The sequence below is a fragment of the Diaphorina citri genome, unplaced genomic scaffold (genome assembly GCF_000475195.1).
Source record: "Diaphorina citri unplaced genomic scaffold, Diaci psyllid genome assembly version 1.1 scaffold43, whole genome shotgun sequence".
Taxonomy (NCBI): Eukaryota; Metazoa; Arthropoda; class Insecta; order Hemiptera; family Psyllidae; genus Diaphorina; species Diaphorina citri.
This window is the reverse complement of record NW_007377480.1, coordinates 247,063-265,595: the sequence shown is the minus strand read 5'-3', so window position 1 is coordinate 265,595 and position 18,533 is coordinate 247,063. Positions and strand designations below refer to the sequence as shown.

General features: G+C 37.5%; 2 protein-coding genes across 2 annotated transcripts in view; both read right to left on the bottom strand.

Moving 5' to 3' along the window:
- Positions 1-211: 211 nt before the first annotated feature.
- The window catches only part of LOC103514401 (protein unc-79 homolog), a 28,545-nt gene continuing 10,223 nt past the window's right edge, over positions 212-18,533 (bottom strand). The window contains exons 8-22 of the mRNA XM_026827065.1: positions 12,195-12,240; positions 11,222-11,397; positions 9,703-9,906; positions 8,236-8,384; positions 7,767-7,924; positions 7,234-7,415; positions 6,037-6,238; positions 5,544-5,735; positions 4,960-5,055; positions 4,473-4,608; positions 4,102-4,295; positions 3,261-3,375; positions 2,391-2,573; positions 2,157-2,179; positions 212-1,603 (exon numbers count right to left, since the gene is read on the bottom strand). Coding sequence (XP_026682866.1) covers positions 351-1,603; positions 2,157-2,179; positions 2,391-2,573; positions 3,261-3,375; positions 4,102-4,295; positions 4,473-4,608; positions 4,960-5,055; positions 5,544-5,735; positions 6,037-6,238; positions 7,234-7,415; positions 7,767-7,924; positions 8,236-8,384; positions 9,703-9,906; positions 11,222-11,397; positions 12,195-12,240 — 3,309 coding nt within the window. The 3' untranslated portion in view covers positions 212-350. The remainder of the gene's footprint in view (positions 1,604-2,156; positions 2,180-2,390; positions 2,574-3,260; positions 3,376-4,101; positions 4,296-4,472; positions 4,609-4,959; positions 5,056-5,543; positions 5,736-6,036; positions 6,239-7,233; positions 7,416-7,766; positions 7,925-8,235; positions 8,385-9,702; positions 9,907-11,221; positions 11,398-12,194; positions 12,241-18,533) is intronic.
- Positions 15,329-18,366, bottom strand: LOC113469491 (protein unc-79 homolog). Its single transcript, XM_026827255.1, has 5 exons — positions 18,051-18,366; positions 17,455-17,576; positions 16,642-16,873; positions 15,933-16,074; positions 15,329-15,625 (listed from the first exon to the last, which is right to left on the bottom strand). Exons 1-5 carry the CDS (start codon positions 18,075-18,077, stop codon positions 15,450-15,452), a joined length of 699 nt encoding a protein of 232 aa, XP_026683056.1. The 5' UTR covers positions 18,078-18,366; the 3' UTR covers positions 15,329-15,449.

Below are 18,533 nucleotides of genomic sequence, written 5' to 3'. Positions count from 1 at the left end.
GTTATCTGACATCAGTTTTATTGATTTTTTTTTTTTTTCTGTAATCCATTGAGTTTATTATCAAGATGCACACGGGACGAGATTAGATTACTCATCGTGTCATTCTTGAACAATTGGACATAGATGTGGGATACACACTATAGTTGACCTATCAAATAAATAATAATTTAACAACAATTTCATGTAAGGATAATACCTTTTCTACGAGGTACGATAATATTCATTATAATTATAAGTCATTATCTACTTTAAATAATATTTATTTAATAATAAACTAAAGATATTGATGAAATTGAATAATACGAGTAAATAAATTAGATATACAGGGTATGAATATCTAATCCATGCTGTCACTCGTTTTCTTCTTCAACAGGCGAGTCTTCCTCGCAAATCAGTGCATCCTGATCTTGCTGTGACTGGTAACATTCATTCTGGCCTAGCTGAAATTGTAACTTCCTCAACCATTTCAAAATAGAATTATTATTGATACTTTGATGAGAAAGAGCTGCTTTAGGGGTAAAGTTACGACATTCTTGCAATTTCACACTAAGACTCATGGAAAGTTGCAGGTTGTGTGAGAACAAAATGGGAGTCCAAATTGGTATTAACCTGGCCAATAATGATGCATTGCATGCATAGAGAGTCTCCAGAAGATTAACGAAGTAGAAGTTGACAATGGATGCCACCTCTTTCGACACACTAAGGAGAGTTAATATGTCGTTGGTCACTTTCCCCCAAAAGTCAAACAGTATGGACATGGTGAGTGCATGGGCCTCTGTGTTTGGGAGATTGAAAGAAGATGCATGTTCGATGTAGACTGTCCAAAGTTGACAAAGAACAAACACATGGTAAAGTGTATTCATAGGAAACACAGTACCAGAGTTCACGTGGTCGATATAACATCCCAGAATTGTATGAATATGATCGGCCACATAACAAGCTGTGTCCTGTGGTATTGGGAGGCAAGAAGTGTTTTGAAGACAAGATTGTGTCAAAGCACCGATCAGAAGCCAACTTAATAATCTTATATGGACGAGACATTCCGAGAGGTCTTTGGTTTCTTTCTGCACGTTGTATAACCAAGGAAGATATTTAGACACAGCCCTTGCATCTCGAGAATTATTTCGTGCAATCTCAAGTATCACATATTGAGCAATAGCAGACTTCAATGTTCCTATCACAGTATCTTCATTCAATTCGACCCCAATGTATTTCAGTTTGAATGATATATTCAACTCACTCAGAAAGTCCAGAACATCTTGGACATGGTTTTTCATACACTCAGACGCTCCTGTCGTATAATAGGGAACACTGCTTATGTCTAGATTCTCATCTTCTGCTATGCTGGGTGGTAAAACTCCTCCAATATCTTGCAGAACAAAACTAATCAACATGAAGAAATTGGCACATGTGATGGTTGTTTTGAATTTCAAAGCTTGAACCAATTCAATAACTACTACGCGTGTCAGCATTAACTTCTCACGTTCTCGATTAAATGCAAATCCTCGATTACATAGATAACATAGATCAATAAGGTAGTTATATTTCAGCTGCTGATACTGAATACTATAGCTTAAAATCTTGGAAAATGGTTCAAGAAGACCTTAACTACTACGCGTGTCAGCATTAACTTCTCACGTTCTCGATTAAATGCAAATCCTCGATTACATAGATAACATAGATCAATAAGGTAATTATATTTCAGCTGCTGATACTGAATACTATAGCTTAAAATCTTGGAAAATGGTTCAAGAAGACCCTCGATCCAACATTTGATTGTTCGGACATACATAGTCGATACTTCCACACTTCCGCTGTACCGTTTGCACCTTGGACCTATCAGTTCATTTAAGCACTTTATTAGTGAGTTGAAACACAATTATTAAATAAATATTTTGATTTAAAGGTCCCTAGTTATTCAAACAAAATTAATCACACATGCATCCACACTCCAATAAATTATAGAAAAATTAACGTTCGAATTTCGAAACTAGAAGAGCATGCCAAGGTAAAACATTATTAGCAAAGAGTAGGTACGTACCTACTTACTTAGGTTGGGTGACTTTCCATGTTCTGCCCATCCTCAAAGTAATTATGATGGGTTTCCTTGATTTGTGTCTTGCTTCGTTCAAACTGTCAAAATCATAGGAACTTACCTATCTTATTGTCCAGGTTGGGTCTTCCTGTCTTAGCACATTTGATTTTAGATCAAACTAATTGTACAAATGACACTATAGAAATAAGACTGGTAAATACATCTAAGAATAATAGGTATTATTTGGTACTGTCAAAAAACTAAATGGTAGGTACTAGGCACTAAGTAAATACTTGTCTACTATAGTAGGTATCTAATAAAACTACAATGTTGGTATTGTCTAAGCTGTGTCTACACATAGTCGGCATCGATCGACGGCCCCTCTGTAATATGCTGAACCAAATTTTTCATTCCTTCAGTTGTACTTGTATTTGCGGAGCTGATACCAATGGGGAGGAGTCTCTCCTGAACAGGAAGTTCTAATTGAGTGACACTTTGTGTCGGAGAGGGTTCACACTGAGAATATGAATCAAAAGAACTCATTCGTCATTATCTGTGAAGCAATAACACATGGAATATAACTACTGTTGCGTCTCTACTGAAAAACCTTACTTAGAAAAGATTCACTAGATCACAACATAAAAGTTTTCTACAATACTCATCTGTAGTCATCAGCAACGTTTTGAGACCTAGGTAATCTAAATAGTGCACATAATGTGTTGTAAGGTTGTAAGACTTGTATGGGAATCTAAGGGATCGACGGCTGTCAACTATGGGTGGACACAGCTTTAGGTTCTAAATACTTTGTGCAATGGCCAAACTTCTCGTGGGAATAGTTGCGTTTGAATAATAACTACACTGAAAGCGTATCCAGGTAAATTTCTAGCTTCTTTAACTTGAACGGGAGTACATTTTATTTATGCATTGGAAGGCACTAATGGTATAATTTGAATTATGTAAGTGTCTCTTATTTACCTAGTAAAATATAACTACACATGAGTAGAGACTCAGGTATTATTCACCTATTTTTTCAAGAAAAAATGGGCTTCCTAATACACAAATTTGATCCTCTGTAATATGCTGAACCAAATTTTTCATTCCTTCAGTTGTACTTGTATTTGCGGAGCTGATACCAATGGGGAGGAGTCTCTCCTGGACAGGAAGTTCTAATTGAGTGACACTTTGTGTCGGAGAGGGTTCACACTGAGAATATGAATCAAAAGAACTCATAGGAGAATGAAGCATGTGGATATCCATCCGGGAAAGTGGTGAGTCGGGAGAACCCCATGGCTCGTCATATTGGAAAGTTTTGGGAGAAATGCTTTTACTTTGACCAACACCTGAAACCATAGAAAACAAAAATAGTTGTAATTAACTCTTTCCTAATTTGTGAAACATCTTAACTTTAGAACGCAAATTTGATAGGAATATAAAAATTCAATAAGCAATTTTACATAATTAAAATTATTTATCTACGGAATACAATCAACTCTATTAAACTAATAACTATGTAATGTACGTAGGTATCATTCTATGTTTTTCTATGTATATTACTTTAACTTTCAGTATTAGATACAATACGTTTTTCAAGGTCCAATAATACTCAAGTGTATTTCTAAGTCTATGTAGGTATAATCAATGGTACAGGTATTAAAGAGAATGTCAAAAATAGTTGAAACATCCCATCTAAAGCAAATAAACTTTAGAACGTACTCACAAGATAGCTACCTGCATGTTGAGCAATACCTACTTATATTGTCTGTTTGTATAATTTACATGTGTATGTCTCTAATAGTATTAGATCAGAAAGGGTACGTGATGTTTGCTCTTAAACCTGTAACTGTGAGTAGTAACAGACTCACTCAACTTTAGAACGTACTCACAAGATACCTACCTGCATGTTGAGCAATACCTACTTATATTGTCTGTTTGTATAATTTACATGTGTATGTCTAATAGTATTAGATCAGAAAGGGTACGTGATGTTTGCTCTTAAACCTGTAACTGTGAGTAGTAACAGACTCACTCATACTGTCATACTATAATGTATATAATTGCACACATACCAGGCTTCAACATTCCAGCGGGTGTCAACCGTTCACCAGATGGTGTGGGAGGGGGCACCAAGTTCTTGCTAGGTTTGGGAATGGCTGATATTTGCCACGGAGGATAAATGTCCATTGAAATAGACAAGTCAGGAATATTTTTCTCTTTAGGTGTCAGCGTTGCTGGCTCTTTTGGTGACGATTTGTCCTGTAACCTGAAAGTTCAATAACGATTTGTAAATCCATAAATATTTTTGAAAGATAAGTTCTGAGGACCATTTGTCTTTCTAGTAATTGCCTCAAAGTGAGTGCCTCCACAGGCTTCTTCTTCTTTGCCTTTTCCCACTCATGTGGAATGTAAATCTAATTTCTAAGCTAATTATAAAATTGACTTAAATAAAACTATTAATAATGTCAATAAAAGTTCCAAGTTGAATTGGAAAAGAAACACACCTAAACCAAATCGTGACAATTTCCTTTTTGGTAAAATTGGTGCCGAGTATTGCCTGTTGTAGACCTTTTCTTTATCTGCGTGAAAACAAATGTACAATAGATAAGTTAGGCAAATTCTCGTACAATTTATTTAATTCAATAATATTCACAAAATATCTGCCTCTAATGGGCACTTTATACAGTCCAAATTTCAATTCTTTTACTGATCCGACCCATACAATGAAAGGTCTTCATAGTGAACATGAAATCTCACATCCATTTTCCTGAATAACACCGCCAAGTTTTTCAGTGTTCTTTGTTTAAATGTTCTTGCGACGGACACATACGAGTAGGTCCGTAATAGGCAATAGGCATTTATTAGTTTTGATTTATCCTAAAAAAGTCCAAAAAATAATCTACGAAAGGTCAAAAAGTATTTTCACATACCGTTATTATTTGCAGAATCGACACCGGAAGGCGGGGGCACTCTAAACATTGGAAACAATATGCTTGCCCCTACAGTACTGCGAGGCGATTGAGAGTCTTCAGTTTGATGCAAAGGAAGAAAATATCACACACAAAGCAGAAAGTAAAACCAAAACAAGGAAAATAAGACAAAGAAAATGAGAAAAGAACACGAAAACAAACATGTATCATTCTATCTAACTATGCTGTCTTAATAGCTAGTAAATCTAGTTCTATGATGGATTTGATGGAACACTCTGATGATGGAACACTCTCTCTATAACTTCTCCAACTTCTCCAAAAAGTGGTTAAAAAAAGACCCATATTGAAACATTGAGGAGTGAATTTCTCTTTGGCTGATAGATATGTTCAGGGAAAAAATGAAGTACGTTTTCTTAAGGTTTTTATTTGTTACTGATGACGGATTCTGCACAAAAAAATTACCTTTGTTCCATATCATCTAAATTTCCTGTTGTCATCTTTAGCTCTATCTAGTAATATGTTAAACATTTAATTTAATTAACTGACTTCGATTTCGTTTACATCAGTACCAGTTGAAAACTTACCTTTGCTCAAATCTTGCCTCGTAAGAATTGAAGCTGGAGCGGACATTGTCCTTTTGTAGGGCCATTTGTGTCCAAAACTGGCATTCAAAGTTTTCGCCAGGTGTGAGTCTGATGATTGCGTTGACAAGGCTTCTTGGATCCGATTTACTTTCTTGACGAAGAGTTCATTTGTGAAGTCCAAATTCAAGAGATCTAAAAGATAATAAATGAGACAAATATGAAATTAATATTAAAGGATTTACCACATTAATTTGGGTTTTACAAACAAGAATATATTGTCTTGGATCCGATTTACTTTCTTGACGAAGAGTTCATTTGTGAAGTCCAAATTCAAGAGATCTAAAAGATAATAAATGAGACAAATATCAAATTAATATTAAAGTATTTACCACATTAATTTGGGTTTTACAAACAAGAATATATTATATTTTCACAGAAACATTTAAAAAAGATACAGAGTAAATTTAAATTATGAAAAAAATATTTATCTTACCTCTCAAATATGAAATATCAGCGGATCTGTCAGCATTGATTTGAGCCTCCAGAAACAATGTATCAAATCGATTCAAGAAAAATTCCCACGAGATAATTTTCCGATCACTGAGGGCATTATGGAGTTGATACAGCGATTGAAGTACCATTGGACGATCAATGATCACATTGTCAAATTGCGATTCGAGACACATCACCAAAGACTAGAAGAAAGAAAGATGAGTCAAGTTTTGCAAATTTCAACATCTGTACTGAGAACTGGCAACAAGCAATAATCCTTTTAATTCCAATACTATGTAGTTGAGTAATCTACTAAAAGGTGAAATGTTTTTGTCACTATTGTTGTCGACGCTGCCTATGTCGGATATTTTGATACTAGGTCATTTTACCATGACATCTTATTTGGCATTTTTGTCGCGAAATTTCTTATTTGGCAGCGATCAATATTACCCCTAAAGGTAAATTATGAAAGGCCCCAAAAAAAAAAAAAAAATGTCCAAGTCCACTTACTTTGAGTGCGGTATCATGTATGGTTCCTAGATACAGAGTAGCCCGTTGTGCCACATAAGGACTAATGTCATCCATGCTAGATATGAGGTGACAGAAAACATTGGCCAGGGCTGCCTGCAGGACTTTGTCAGTCTTCAGAGGTGTGGAATCCATGAACCTTGCAATCACCGTCACTCTTTCCACTGAAAACACAATACATGGAGACAAGTTAAATGGTGAATGGTGCAATAAAGGATGATGGAATCTATTAATTGGTCGCCAAAGAATAGAAAAAAAGGAAAAATCGATGAAAAAATATTTTTGGAAAAATTACTATTAAGGAGCGCGGTAGCGCTCCGCTCAGCCAAGTCAAAGTTTGACAACCTTACTAGAAATAATCACCAAAGACTAGAAGAAAGAAAGATGAGTCAAGTTTTGCAAATTTCAACATCTGTACTGAGAACTGGCAACAAGCAATAATCCTTATAATTCCAATACTATGTAGTTGAGTAATCTACTAAAAGGTGCAATGTTTTTGTCACTATTGTTGTCGACGCTGCCTATGTCGGATATTTTGATACTAGGTCATTTTACCATGACATCTTATTTGGCATTTTTGTCGCGAAATTTCTTATTTGGCAGCGATCAATATTACCCCTAAAGGTAAATTATGAAAGGCCCAAAAAATAAAATGTCCAAGTCCACTTACTTTGAGTGCGGTATCATGTATAGTTCCTAGATACAGAGTAGCCCGTTGTGCCACATAAGGACTAATGTCATCCATGCTAGATATGAGGTGACAGAAAACATTGGCCAGGGCTGCCTGCAGGACTTTGTCAGTCTTCAGAGGTGTGGAATCCATGAACCTTGCAATCACCGTCACTCTTTCCACTGAAAACACAATACATGGAGACAAGTTAAATGGTGAATGGTGCAATAAAGGATGATGGAATCTATTAAATGGTCGCCAAAGAGGAGCGCGGTAGCGCTCCGCTTAGCCAAGTCAAGAAAGTTTGACAGCCTTACTAGAGATATTATACGTTATACGGCGCAGACCAAGTAGGTAGTTATTTTCAGATTGACATTTGATACACAAAGAAAATACTAATTTATATCAACACTAGAAATATTATACGGCGCAGACCAAGTAGGTAGTTATTTTCAGATTGACATTTGATACACAAAGAAAATACTAATTTATATCAACACATCAACTAATTTTCATTTGGGACTTTTGCCTACCTGCCGTAAAGCGAACTTTCCAGTCGGTATGATGAAACTCTTCTTGGATGATTTTCCAGAAGACATCGGATCCATACTCAAGACTGATGCAGTGCAGAAGGATGGGTACGCCCACCTCACAAATGTGTGAGTGTTCCGCATTGCACAAATCCCATAAACTGGAGAGAAAAAGTTAGTTTGAGAAAGTTTGGAAAAGATTTTCCTAAAAGATAATACGTAAATCTTGCTCTATGCGATAAAAGCTATGTACATAGATAACACAGGCAGGGTTTATTTGAAGCACCGGATTATTTACCTACTTAATAATCTTGATATAAACAATTTACCCTTCCGCAGCTCAATGCTTATCATACCAACCAAAACTTTCACGTTGAAGACCTCGAGTTCAATTCTCAACAGAGATGAATTTTGTCAAAAAGCTACAGTTCAATAATTTGGACTACTCACACAAATTTAAATATGTACTTACTTTTTAATGATGAGATTTTCTTGACACCAAACTACAAAACCTTTGTGATCCTTCATAGCTTTGCTCAGAGCATCACCATGCAGAACAAACAAGTGAAGACTTTGTAGTAGGAAGTAAAGAATGTTGGACTCCTTTGTGTTGGGTAGATCCTAAAAACATTCGTAGTTTTACATCTTTTTCATGGAAGAGGGAGCAATTATATCACAAAAGACTATATACATACGTAGTTAGCTGTCACTAAGTAACTAATCCTAGCCGACATCGACAAATATTGTGAACAAAATTAATCACACATGCATCACACTCCAATAAATTAAAGAAAAATTAACGTTCGAATTTCGAAACTAAAAGAGCATGCCAAGGTAAAACATTATTAGCAAAGAGTAGGTACGTACTTATTTAGGTTGGGTGACTTTCTATGTTCTGCCCATCCTCAAAGTATGATGGGTTTTCTTGATTTGTGTCTTGCTTCGTAGGTTCAAACTGTCAAAATCATACAAAATTACCTGTCTTATTGTCCAATGTCCGGGTTGGGTCTTCCTGTCTTTGCACATTTGTTTTTAGAGGAAACTAATTGTACAAATGACACTTACCTACAGAATTAGGACTAATAAATACATCTAAGAATAATAGGTATTATTCGGTACTGTCAAAAAACTAAATGGTAGGTACTAGGCACTAAGTAAATACTTGTCTACTATAGTAGGTATCTAATAAAACTACAATGTTGGTACTGTCTAAGCTGTGTCTACACATAGTTTGGCATCGATCGACGGCTGTCAACTATGGGTGGACACAGCTTTAGGTTCTAAATACTTTGTGCAATGGCCAAACTTCTCGTGGGAATAGTTGCGTTTGAATAATAACTACACTGAAAGCGTATCCAGGTAAATTTCTAGCTTCTTTAACTTGAGGAACGGGAGTACATTTTATTTATGTATTGGAAGGCACTAATGGTATAATTTGAATTATGTAAGTGTCTCTTATTTACCTAGTAAAATATAACTACACATGGGTAGAGACTCAGGTGTATTATTCACCTATTTTTTCAAGAAAAAATGGGCTTCCTAATACACAAATTGGAGAATCTAAGGGAAATTGGAAATTGAAAGTGTTTGAGGAAAAATTTACAAATAAATTGAAGGTTTCTTCTACTATAGAGAATCTAAGGGACACTCTACACATCAATCAAAGGTGTAGGCTATATGCTACATGTTAATGAAAGTTGAAAGGGACAGACGACAGACTACAATACAAACAACAAAGGAAAGTAAGGGAATACCAAGGGACGGTCTACATACACGAAGGTATTAGATAAAGACACAAGGAAATCTAAGAGACAGTTTTCTAGCTCTTTAAATTAAAGATCATGAAGGTATTGGACAAAAACACAAGGGAATCTAAGGGATACTTTTCTACAATAGACCAGACGGAAAGTCCTAACTAGGAGAGAAACGACCAAAAGACAACAGGAAGAAAGGGGGAAATGTATATGTGTCCGTGTGTAATTACGTGAGGCATATTAACCAGAATGCCTCCAACGGTGTTCATTTCCATCATGTTGGGAATGCTCATGACAACATCCGGCTTGTTTTCGGCGCATTTCTTCTCGTTTTCGGGAGGACTCCGTTTGGACGTTCCATCATCAATGTCGACCTCTTCCTCGGGGGCCTGAAAACATTGAAACGTTTTTCAAGGTCCAATAATACTCAAGTGTATTTCTAAGTCTATGTAGGTATAATCAATGGTACAGGTATTAAAGAGAATGTCAAAATAAGTTGAAACATCCTATCTAAAGCAAATACGTTTGTTAGGGAATAAAATGTAAATCTAATTTCTAAGCTAATTATAAAATTGACTTAAATAAAACTATTAATAATGTCAATAAAAGTTCCAAGTTGAATTGGAAAGAAACACACCTAAACCAAATCGTGACAATTTCCTTTTTGGTAAAATTGGTGCCGAGTATTGCCTGTTGTAGACCTTTTCTTTATCTGCGTGAAAACAAATGTACAATAGATAAGTTAGGTAAATCCTCGTAAAATTTATTTAATTCAATAATATTCACAAAATATCTGCCTCTAATGGGTACTTTATACAGTCCAAATTTCAATTCTTTTACTGATCCGACCCATACAATGAAAGGTCTTCATAGTGAACATGTACTAGGTAATGTTACAGAAAAATTCACAATTATTTCTAAATCTCACATCCATTTTCCTGAATAACACCTCCAAGTTTTTCAGTGTTCTTTGTTTAAATGTTCTTGCGACGGACACATACGAGTAGGTCCGTAATAGGCAATAGGCATTTATTAGTTTTGATTTATCTTAAAGAAGTCCAAAAAATAATCTACGAAAGGTCAAAAAGTATTTTCACATACCGTTATTATTTGCAGAATCAAACATTGAAATTTTAATATTGGCAATGGTAAACATTCCTTCAAAATGATGGATGTATTTACGTATTTGGACCTTCCTGTTACTCTGATATACCCATTGCTCATCACACCTCAGGCGGAGTAGAACGATTAACGGTACCCTTTTCCTAAGCCGCGAAGTGATACTCTTGTATTTTGCATGGATTTTTCTACGGCTTAACATTGAAATTTTAATATTGGCAATGGTAAACATTCCTTCAAAATGATGGATGTATTTACGTATTTGGACCTTCCTGTTACTCTGATCATCACACCTCAGGCGGAGTAAAACGATTAATGGTACCCTTTTCCTAAGCCGCGAAGTGATACTCTTGTATTTTGCATGGATTTTTCTACGGCTAATGCACTTGCAATTGTAAAACACACACTATTCTATGAATCTTTTTATTTTTTGATGAGGTAAATGGACTTATGAATACTACTTGAGCTGTAAAGAAAAGGTATATTATTGCACTATTCTATTTAGATTACTAGGACAAAGGGATTACTAGAGCAGTATAAACAAATTATATTCTATTCTTTCCAGGAAGGAACGTCAGCACTTACATCAGGCGGATGGGCAGGGTGCTCCTGGGTGACATACTCCACCAATTCCAAGGACAGCTGATGCCACACGATGCAAGCCTCGCATATCGGACAGTCCATCTTCTGCGTACACACGTGATATTGCATCCAAGGTGCCGACATCATGGAGATGAGCATACGGCATATATCTTGCGACACTACGGTATGAATTAATAACTAAACTGATACTTACCGGTGTCTTTGGAAAACTCAAATATAATCATAATGAGACCGGATACTGATTGATGAGCAAAGTGATCGCGGTTTTCGTATTTTCTTGCTGTAATCAATCAAAACGGCACGTACATAAATAAAGTAATAACATCGTGTCTAAAATTTAGGCATGCACATAGTTCTGCATTGGAAAGTAGAAAAGGAACTTTTTGAAAGTACCTATGCCGACAAAAGGTCATCTAAAATCAAACGTTTGGACCGAAACTTGAAACAAAATCAAAAATATATATGAAACCCATCTGTTGATTTTGTCATAATTTGATGCACACTTTGGTCAATTTATTCCTAGTGAATCTTATATTGTTCTTTGTTTACTTACTTATGGTGAAGGGGATGATGTAGAAGCATAGGGTATTGATGACATCTTGATGGAGATACTCTGGGAGCACGGAAAGGAGGGAGGCTGTGAGATAGGGCAAACCTTCCAGTTGTTCTCCTTCGAGGAATGGCATCAGACAGCCCAGACATTGCAGGAGCTCGTCACCAAACTCTGGAATGAGATTCAGAAATGACTAAATGACTATGGTGGTCCAATAGGTAATGGTAAGATTGCAGGAGCTCGTCACCAAACTCTGGAATGAGATTCAGAAATGACTAAATGACTATGGTGGTCCAATAGGTAATGGTAAGTAACCATTAACCAAGCAATCCTCATTGAAAACGAATGTTGCCAGTTTCCAAGATTTCCAAGACCTATATGGATTTTTATTAAAAATAATACAATTGGTATGAATTCCCGTATGTTTCTCCACGCGATGCAACTCCATCTGGCGAGTAAAAAAGGTAATGATGGTGCAGATTTTTTTTCACATATACAGCTGTGTCCAAACATAGTCGACCGGCCGTCGATTGATGAGGTAAGTCTATGTTGTCAAGGCAATGTGGTCGGTTCAGTCGACATCGATTGACGGTAAGTCGACTATGTGTGGACACACCTTTACCGTGAAAAAACTAAAAAGGAGTTCGCGGTTCTCAGGAACCTTTAGCCACAGGGCACCTAACGCTTGCAGAGAGGTTCGATAGTGTCCGTGAAAAAAAAAAAAAAACGGAAAAATTCAACCTCTTTGAGAGAGAGGTAATATTTCTCACTTTAAAACCGATTTGTTAAAATGTAATGGTGAAAGGTAGGATATTATACTGGGGTAGATAATAATCACATCCACCCACAAGCTGTTCCCCACACTTCTCAATCCAAATGAAAGTATGGAACGGAAAGATGAGGAGGAGGAATTTTAATCTAATGATTGTTCTTCCTCACAATGGAGCAGTTGCAAATGGGTAAAATATTATTAATAAATGGTCGATTCCTATGTAAAAAGTTGTGAAAAATAAAAAAATATGAGGTCAAAACTCCGAAAAAAGAACTGTAAAATAATACAATTTACAAAGTTAGTTAGGTGGTATACCTCTGTTTCTAACTCGTATGTACATGATATACCTAGTATGTGATGTTTTACATTGGCCTAGAGTTCTAGGGTTCTAGAACGTAGGGATTTCGGACCTTAAGCTCTTATCGCCTTACTCCGCACATGCAATAAAATGAATAGAACTAAATACGTACCCCTGTGTCCAAACTGTGGTATGAATTCCCGTATGTTTCTCCACGCGATGCAACTCCATCTGGCGAGTAAAAAAGGTAATGATGGTGCAGATTTTTTTTCACATACACAGCTGTGTCCAAACATAGTCGACCGGCCGTCGATCGACGAGGTAAATCTATATTGTCGAGGCAGTGTGGTCGGTTCAGTCGACATCGATTGACGGTAGGTCGACTATGTGTGGACACACCTTTACCGTGAAAAAACTAAAAAGGAGTTCGCGGTTCTCAGGAACCTTTAGCCACAGGGCACCTAACGCTTGCAGAAAGGTTCGATAGTGTCCGTGAAAAAAAAAAACGATCAAAGTGACCTTGAAAAAAGTAATTAACACGTTTTTCGTAGTTACCCTTGTTTGGATCCTACCATTCCAAACTGTATGATGGGGGCTATATCTAACAACTGAACGAGGGCTGTGTAGAGTCCTTTGAAATCCAAGGAAGCGTACATAGCCATTCGGGCGGAATCTTTCTCGGGAAACGGGAGCATTTCGTACGGGGACTTGGGGACATCTTTGAGGAGGGCTGAAAATGTCGAACAGGAAATTTATGTACCAATCTACCATTACAATCGCTAACACGAATCTGAGAGCACGGTAGTGCGCCAGACCAAAGCGGCGCAGCGTTTACATAGCCATTCGGGCGGAATCTTTCTCGGGAAACGGGAGCATTTCGTACGGGGACTTGGGGACATCTTTGAGGAGGGCTGAAAATGAAAATGTCGAACAGGAAATTTATGTACCAATCTACCATTACGATCGCTAACACGAATCTGAGAGCACGGTAGTGCGCCAGATCAAAGCGGCGCAGCGTTAGCGGCGCGGCGAAAGCAAGTTGAATTCACCATTTCTGAATGGTTCTCAACGCTGGGGAAAAAAAAAAAAAAAAAAAAAAAAAAAAAAAAAAAAAACTTCTCACAAAACATGACATTATAATGATTTAAAGGTGGATAAGTAAAAGTATAGCTCACTTACTTGTGGATAACTTGTGGACTAACGGTTGTGTTTGGTGACTTGACTTGTGGCGGAGAAGTAGGTGAAGCTACATTGAACAGGGAAGATGACACCAACATTTTGACACCCTCCCGCACGCCTAGCTTGGCAAACATATTGGCACAAGCGTTCTCTTTGCCTTCCGGCTGCTGAAAAAAGATATGTTAATTAATCATTACATATGGCAATGAAGACCATTGGCTTTATAATCACCGGTAATGTAATCACAAATAAAAGAAAAAAATGGGGTTCCTAAAGGTGTATCCAAACATACTCCACCAGCCGTCGATCGACATCGATTCACAATAAATTCACATCGATTGAAGGCCGTCGACTATGTGTGGACACACCTTTAGACGGATGTTTCCACCCATTTCCCGATTTTGAAAATTCGGGCCGATTCCAAAGAAAAAAATGGGGTTCCTAAAGGTGTATCCAAACATACTCCACCAGCCGTCGATCGACATCGATTCACAATAAATTCACATCGATCGAAGGCCGTCGACTATGTGTGGACACACCTTTAGACGGATATTTCCACCCATTTCCCGATTTTCAAAATTCGAGTACTTTCTCGTTAGAGATGTAGGTACATAGGTATAAAAGTAGGTATTCATAGTGATAGAAAGTAACAATACGTGTCTTACATGTCGTTCGTTGGCGTCAGGGAACCACATGGGTCGAATGGAGCCCGTGGACTTCTTCTTTCCCATGTCATGCGCTACATCATCCTCTTCAGAATCCTGCAAACAAAGCAAAGTTTACCTGGTTAGTTGCAATAATTAGTACATTTTAGACCTATAAAGATCAATTTGAAGGTAGAAAATAGCTCATCTCTAAAGGGGATTCAGCTAAAAAAATCTTAGCTAAAATGATACCACATGGGTCGAATGGAGCCCGTGGACTTCTTCTTTCCCATGTCATGCGCTACATCATCCTCTTCAGAATCCTGCAAACAAAGCAATCCTGGTTAGTTGCAATAATTAGTACGTTTTAGACCTATAAAGATCAATTTGAAGGTAGAAAATAGCTCATCTCTAAAGGGGATTCAGCTAAAAAAATCGTTAGCTAAAATATATAATAGGTTATACTGTGCAAGGCAATGCCTTAAGTCAACTTACTTGATTTTCTTTTTCTGGAATAACTGCCAACTCAATATCAGAACCATTTCCCTCAGGAGAAAATCTGAAAAAAAAAAGAAAAAAAAAAAACAATCATTAGTGTCAGCTACAGTCAAAGTTAAATCAAAAACACTTTGGTTTCAGTTTGTCATTGTGAGCTCTCTTTGAAATCTTCAGTTTATAACCTACCCACCCACCGGACTCTGTACCCTGCCATTAGACCTTCAGAGCTGATGGGACAAAAGCATCCTAAAAGGCAAATTCTCTACTTACGCCGGTTTCTTGAGTCGTGAGAATGGAAGCATGGAGTGTTCTTCTCCCCAGCAAGATTCCAGCGATGTCTTCAAGTTACTCCTTAGGTCCGACTGTTTTGGTGAGGCTGGAGGCGTATCCGAACTGTCACCCAAATCACGCTCGTCTGTGCCGAGCGAAGGTTGACTTACGTCTGAAAGATTTCAAATCACAATCAGCTCAAATTTTCGATGTACGCAGGTATAAAATGATGGGACTACCTGATAGACATCTTGAGGAGACCCCCTGTTCGATCTCAAGGTGGGCCCTGATTATAGTTAGATCGATGCTGGAGTGATGCATATTTCTGCCATAAACTTGCGTCCTGATTACGGACAAGCTCATGGCAAAAATATGGATGCCCAAGGCCGAGTCAAAAATATACCTACATAGAACGCATGATACCCTCTTGAACTTAAATACTTATGTATAAAATTGAGCCATCTTGAACTAAAGCCTACCTCTTGAACGAGAAGGTGGACCGCCCATAACGACTGTGGGCGGTATTCTACGACATACATGATGTTGAGCGTCCAATGTGTTCATCACGATTTTGATCAGGGCCACCACATTGGGTGCAAACGTTTCTTCATTGTAATGGTACTGAAAGCAAGATGTGAAACAGCTGGGTAACATTGAAATGGTGGCTTCAGATTCAAATGGTGTTTACTTGGTTTACTTGAAAGATAAATAACTACAAGTACTTGACCAAAACAGCTGGGTAACATTGAAATGGTGGCTTCAGATTCAAATGGTGTTTACTTGGTTTACTTGAAAGATAAATAACTACAAGTACTTGACGTGTCATGTTCGGTTATTTGTTTAGGATAATTTTCACCCCGCGCGGGAATCAAATCCGCGACCTAGCACTCATAGGGCAGACGCGGGATATTGGACTTCATAACATAAGCTCATGGTTAAATATTGAAGTTAATCCACAGCTGACCAAAATCCTTGCTCTCTCTTCGTTTCAGTTCGTTATCGAGATGAACTCCTCAGTTGCCGATCATCAAATCCACAGCTGACCAAAATCCTTGCTCTCTCTTCGTTTCAGTTCGTTATCGAGATGAACTCCTCAGTTGCCGATCATCAAGTCTACATTATAGTCTACAACCGTGAAATCTAGCAAACCAACTATGCAGATTGTAGAATGATTGAATGATAACTTACTTTGTACAGAAGGACCAATAACGACATCAACCAAGATCTTCTGGCGACGGGTTCCAAGTACCAGAGGGAATAGTTCGGGTGAGTTTGAAAGTCCGGAATGATGTGGTGAGGAGGACATGGGCAATATTGAAGTAATAGAAGACTCGTAGGCAACATGAGCATTCCCATCAGGTTGTTTTGATCGTAGAGTTGAGGGAGGTTCGAGATGAAAGCGTTGAACACGGGGGACATTCTGTGGGTAATTTGTGTACATTGGTGACATGAAATATCAGAGGTCTTCTCATAGAAAGAAAATGGGTAATTACCTACTTATCCAAATGTTGAACACGGGGGACATTCTGTGGGTAATTTGTGTACATTGGTGACATGAAATATCAGAGGTCTTCTCATAGAAAGAAAATGGGTAACTACCTACTTATCCATGGATCCATAGATCCTTCCATAGTAAATTATTTCTATGATAACTCTTGAAGTTTTTATTTGTTGAACTACAATCTTTCGAGTGGAAAAGTGAAATCAGATCTCAAAGGTAATTTTTTACGCGTTGGTTTGATCTGTGATACTACATAGTGTAATGGAGGTTAGTATAGGATGCAAGCATGTATCTACCTACTTATCCATGGATCCATAGATCCTTCCATAGTAAATTATTTCTATGATAACTCTTGAAGTTTTTATTTGTTGAACTACAATTCTTTCGAGTGGAAAAGTGAAATCAGATCTTAAAGGTAATTTTTTACGCGTTGGTTTGATGTGTGATACTACATAGTGTAATGGAGGTTAGTATAGGATGCAAGCATGTAGCGCACTTACCTCAGTTTAGAAGGCGAAACTTGGAATATTCTCTCAACTTGGTTGTAGCCCAGGAGCAAGTACAGATGTCGTAAAACAATGGTTTGTTTTTTGGCAACGTTTTTTTCGTCCGATGGGTATGCCTGAAAAGTATGAAAGAGCTTTAGATTCTGATGCTTCGTAAGGGATTACGTCACTTTATAACGGGTTTTTAGTGACGGGGGTTTCACCGTAAGTACAGATGTCGTAAAACAATGGTTTGTTTTTTGGCAACGTTTTTTTCGTCCGATGGGTATGCCTGAAAAGTATGAAAGAGCTTCAGATTCTGATGCTTCGTAAGGGATTACGTCACTTTATAACGGGTTTTTAATGACGGGGGTTTCACTCTCCGTTCGGCGACAAGTTACCCGCCTCCTCGCATTAACCTCGGCTCTTCAGCCAGCCTGAGTGGGGCCGGGATATGCCAGCAGCAGGCGATTGCCCAGATGGGCACCCATCCCGATACTAAAATTCTTACATCATCTGTGGGGGTAAATGGACTTTTCAGTCTCATCCTAGGAGTATAAATGTGGTATATTCTATTCCATTATATCATCCTACATCTGATTGGCATTTACCTGTTCAGATCTGGATAGGAACTGCATGAGGAGGAAAATTATCAAGTGTATGGTCTCTTTGTCACTTTGTTCTATTTCGATGACTTTGTTGAGGACATTGGAGATACTGGACTCCTCTGTGATGTTCAACGATTGAGTTTGCTGACCATCTGAAATCCGGGGGAAAACCTCACTAATTATTTTATAGGATCTTAATATGCCTAATGAATTTCACTCGTTGCCGAATTTGCTAAAGGTGTATTTTGTTTCATTTCTCTAGTGACCCATATTGTAACTGAATCGATCCAACATTTGATTGTTCGGACATACATAGTCGATACTTCCACACTTCCGCTGTACCGTTTGCACCTTGGACCTATCAGTTCATAAGCACTTTATTAGTGAGTTGAAACACAATTATTAAATAAATATTTTGATTCAAAGTGCCCTAGTTATTCAAACAAAATTAATCACACATGCATCACACTCCAATAAATTAAAGAA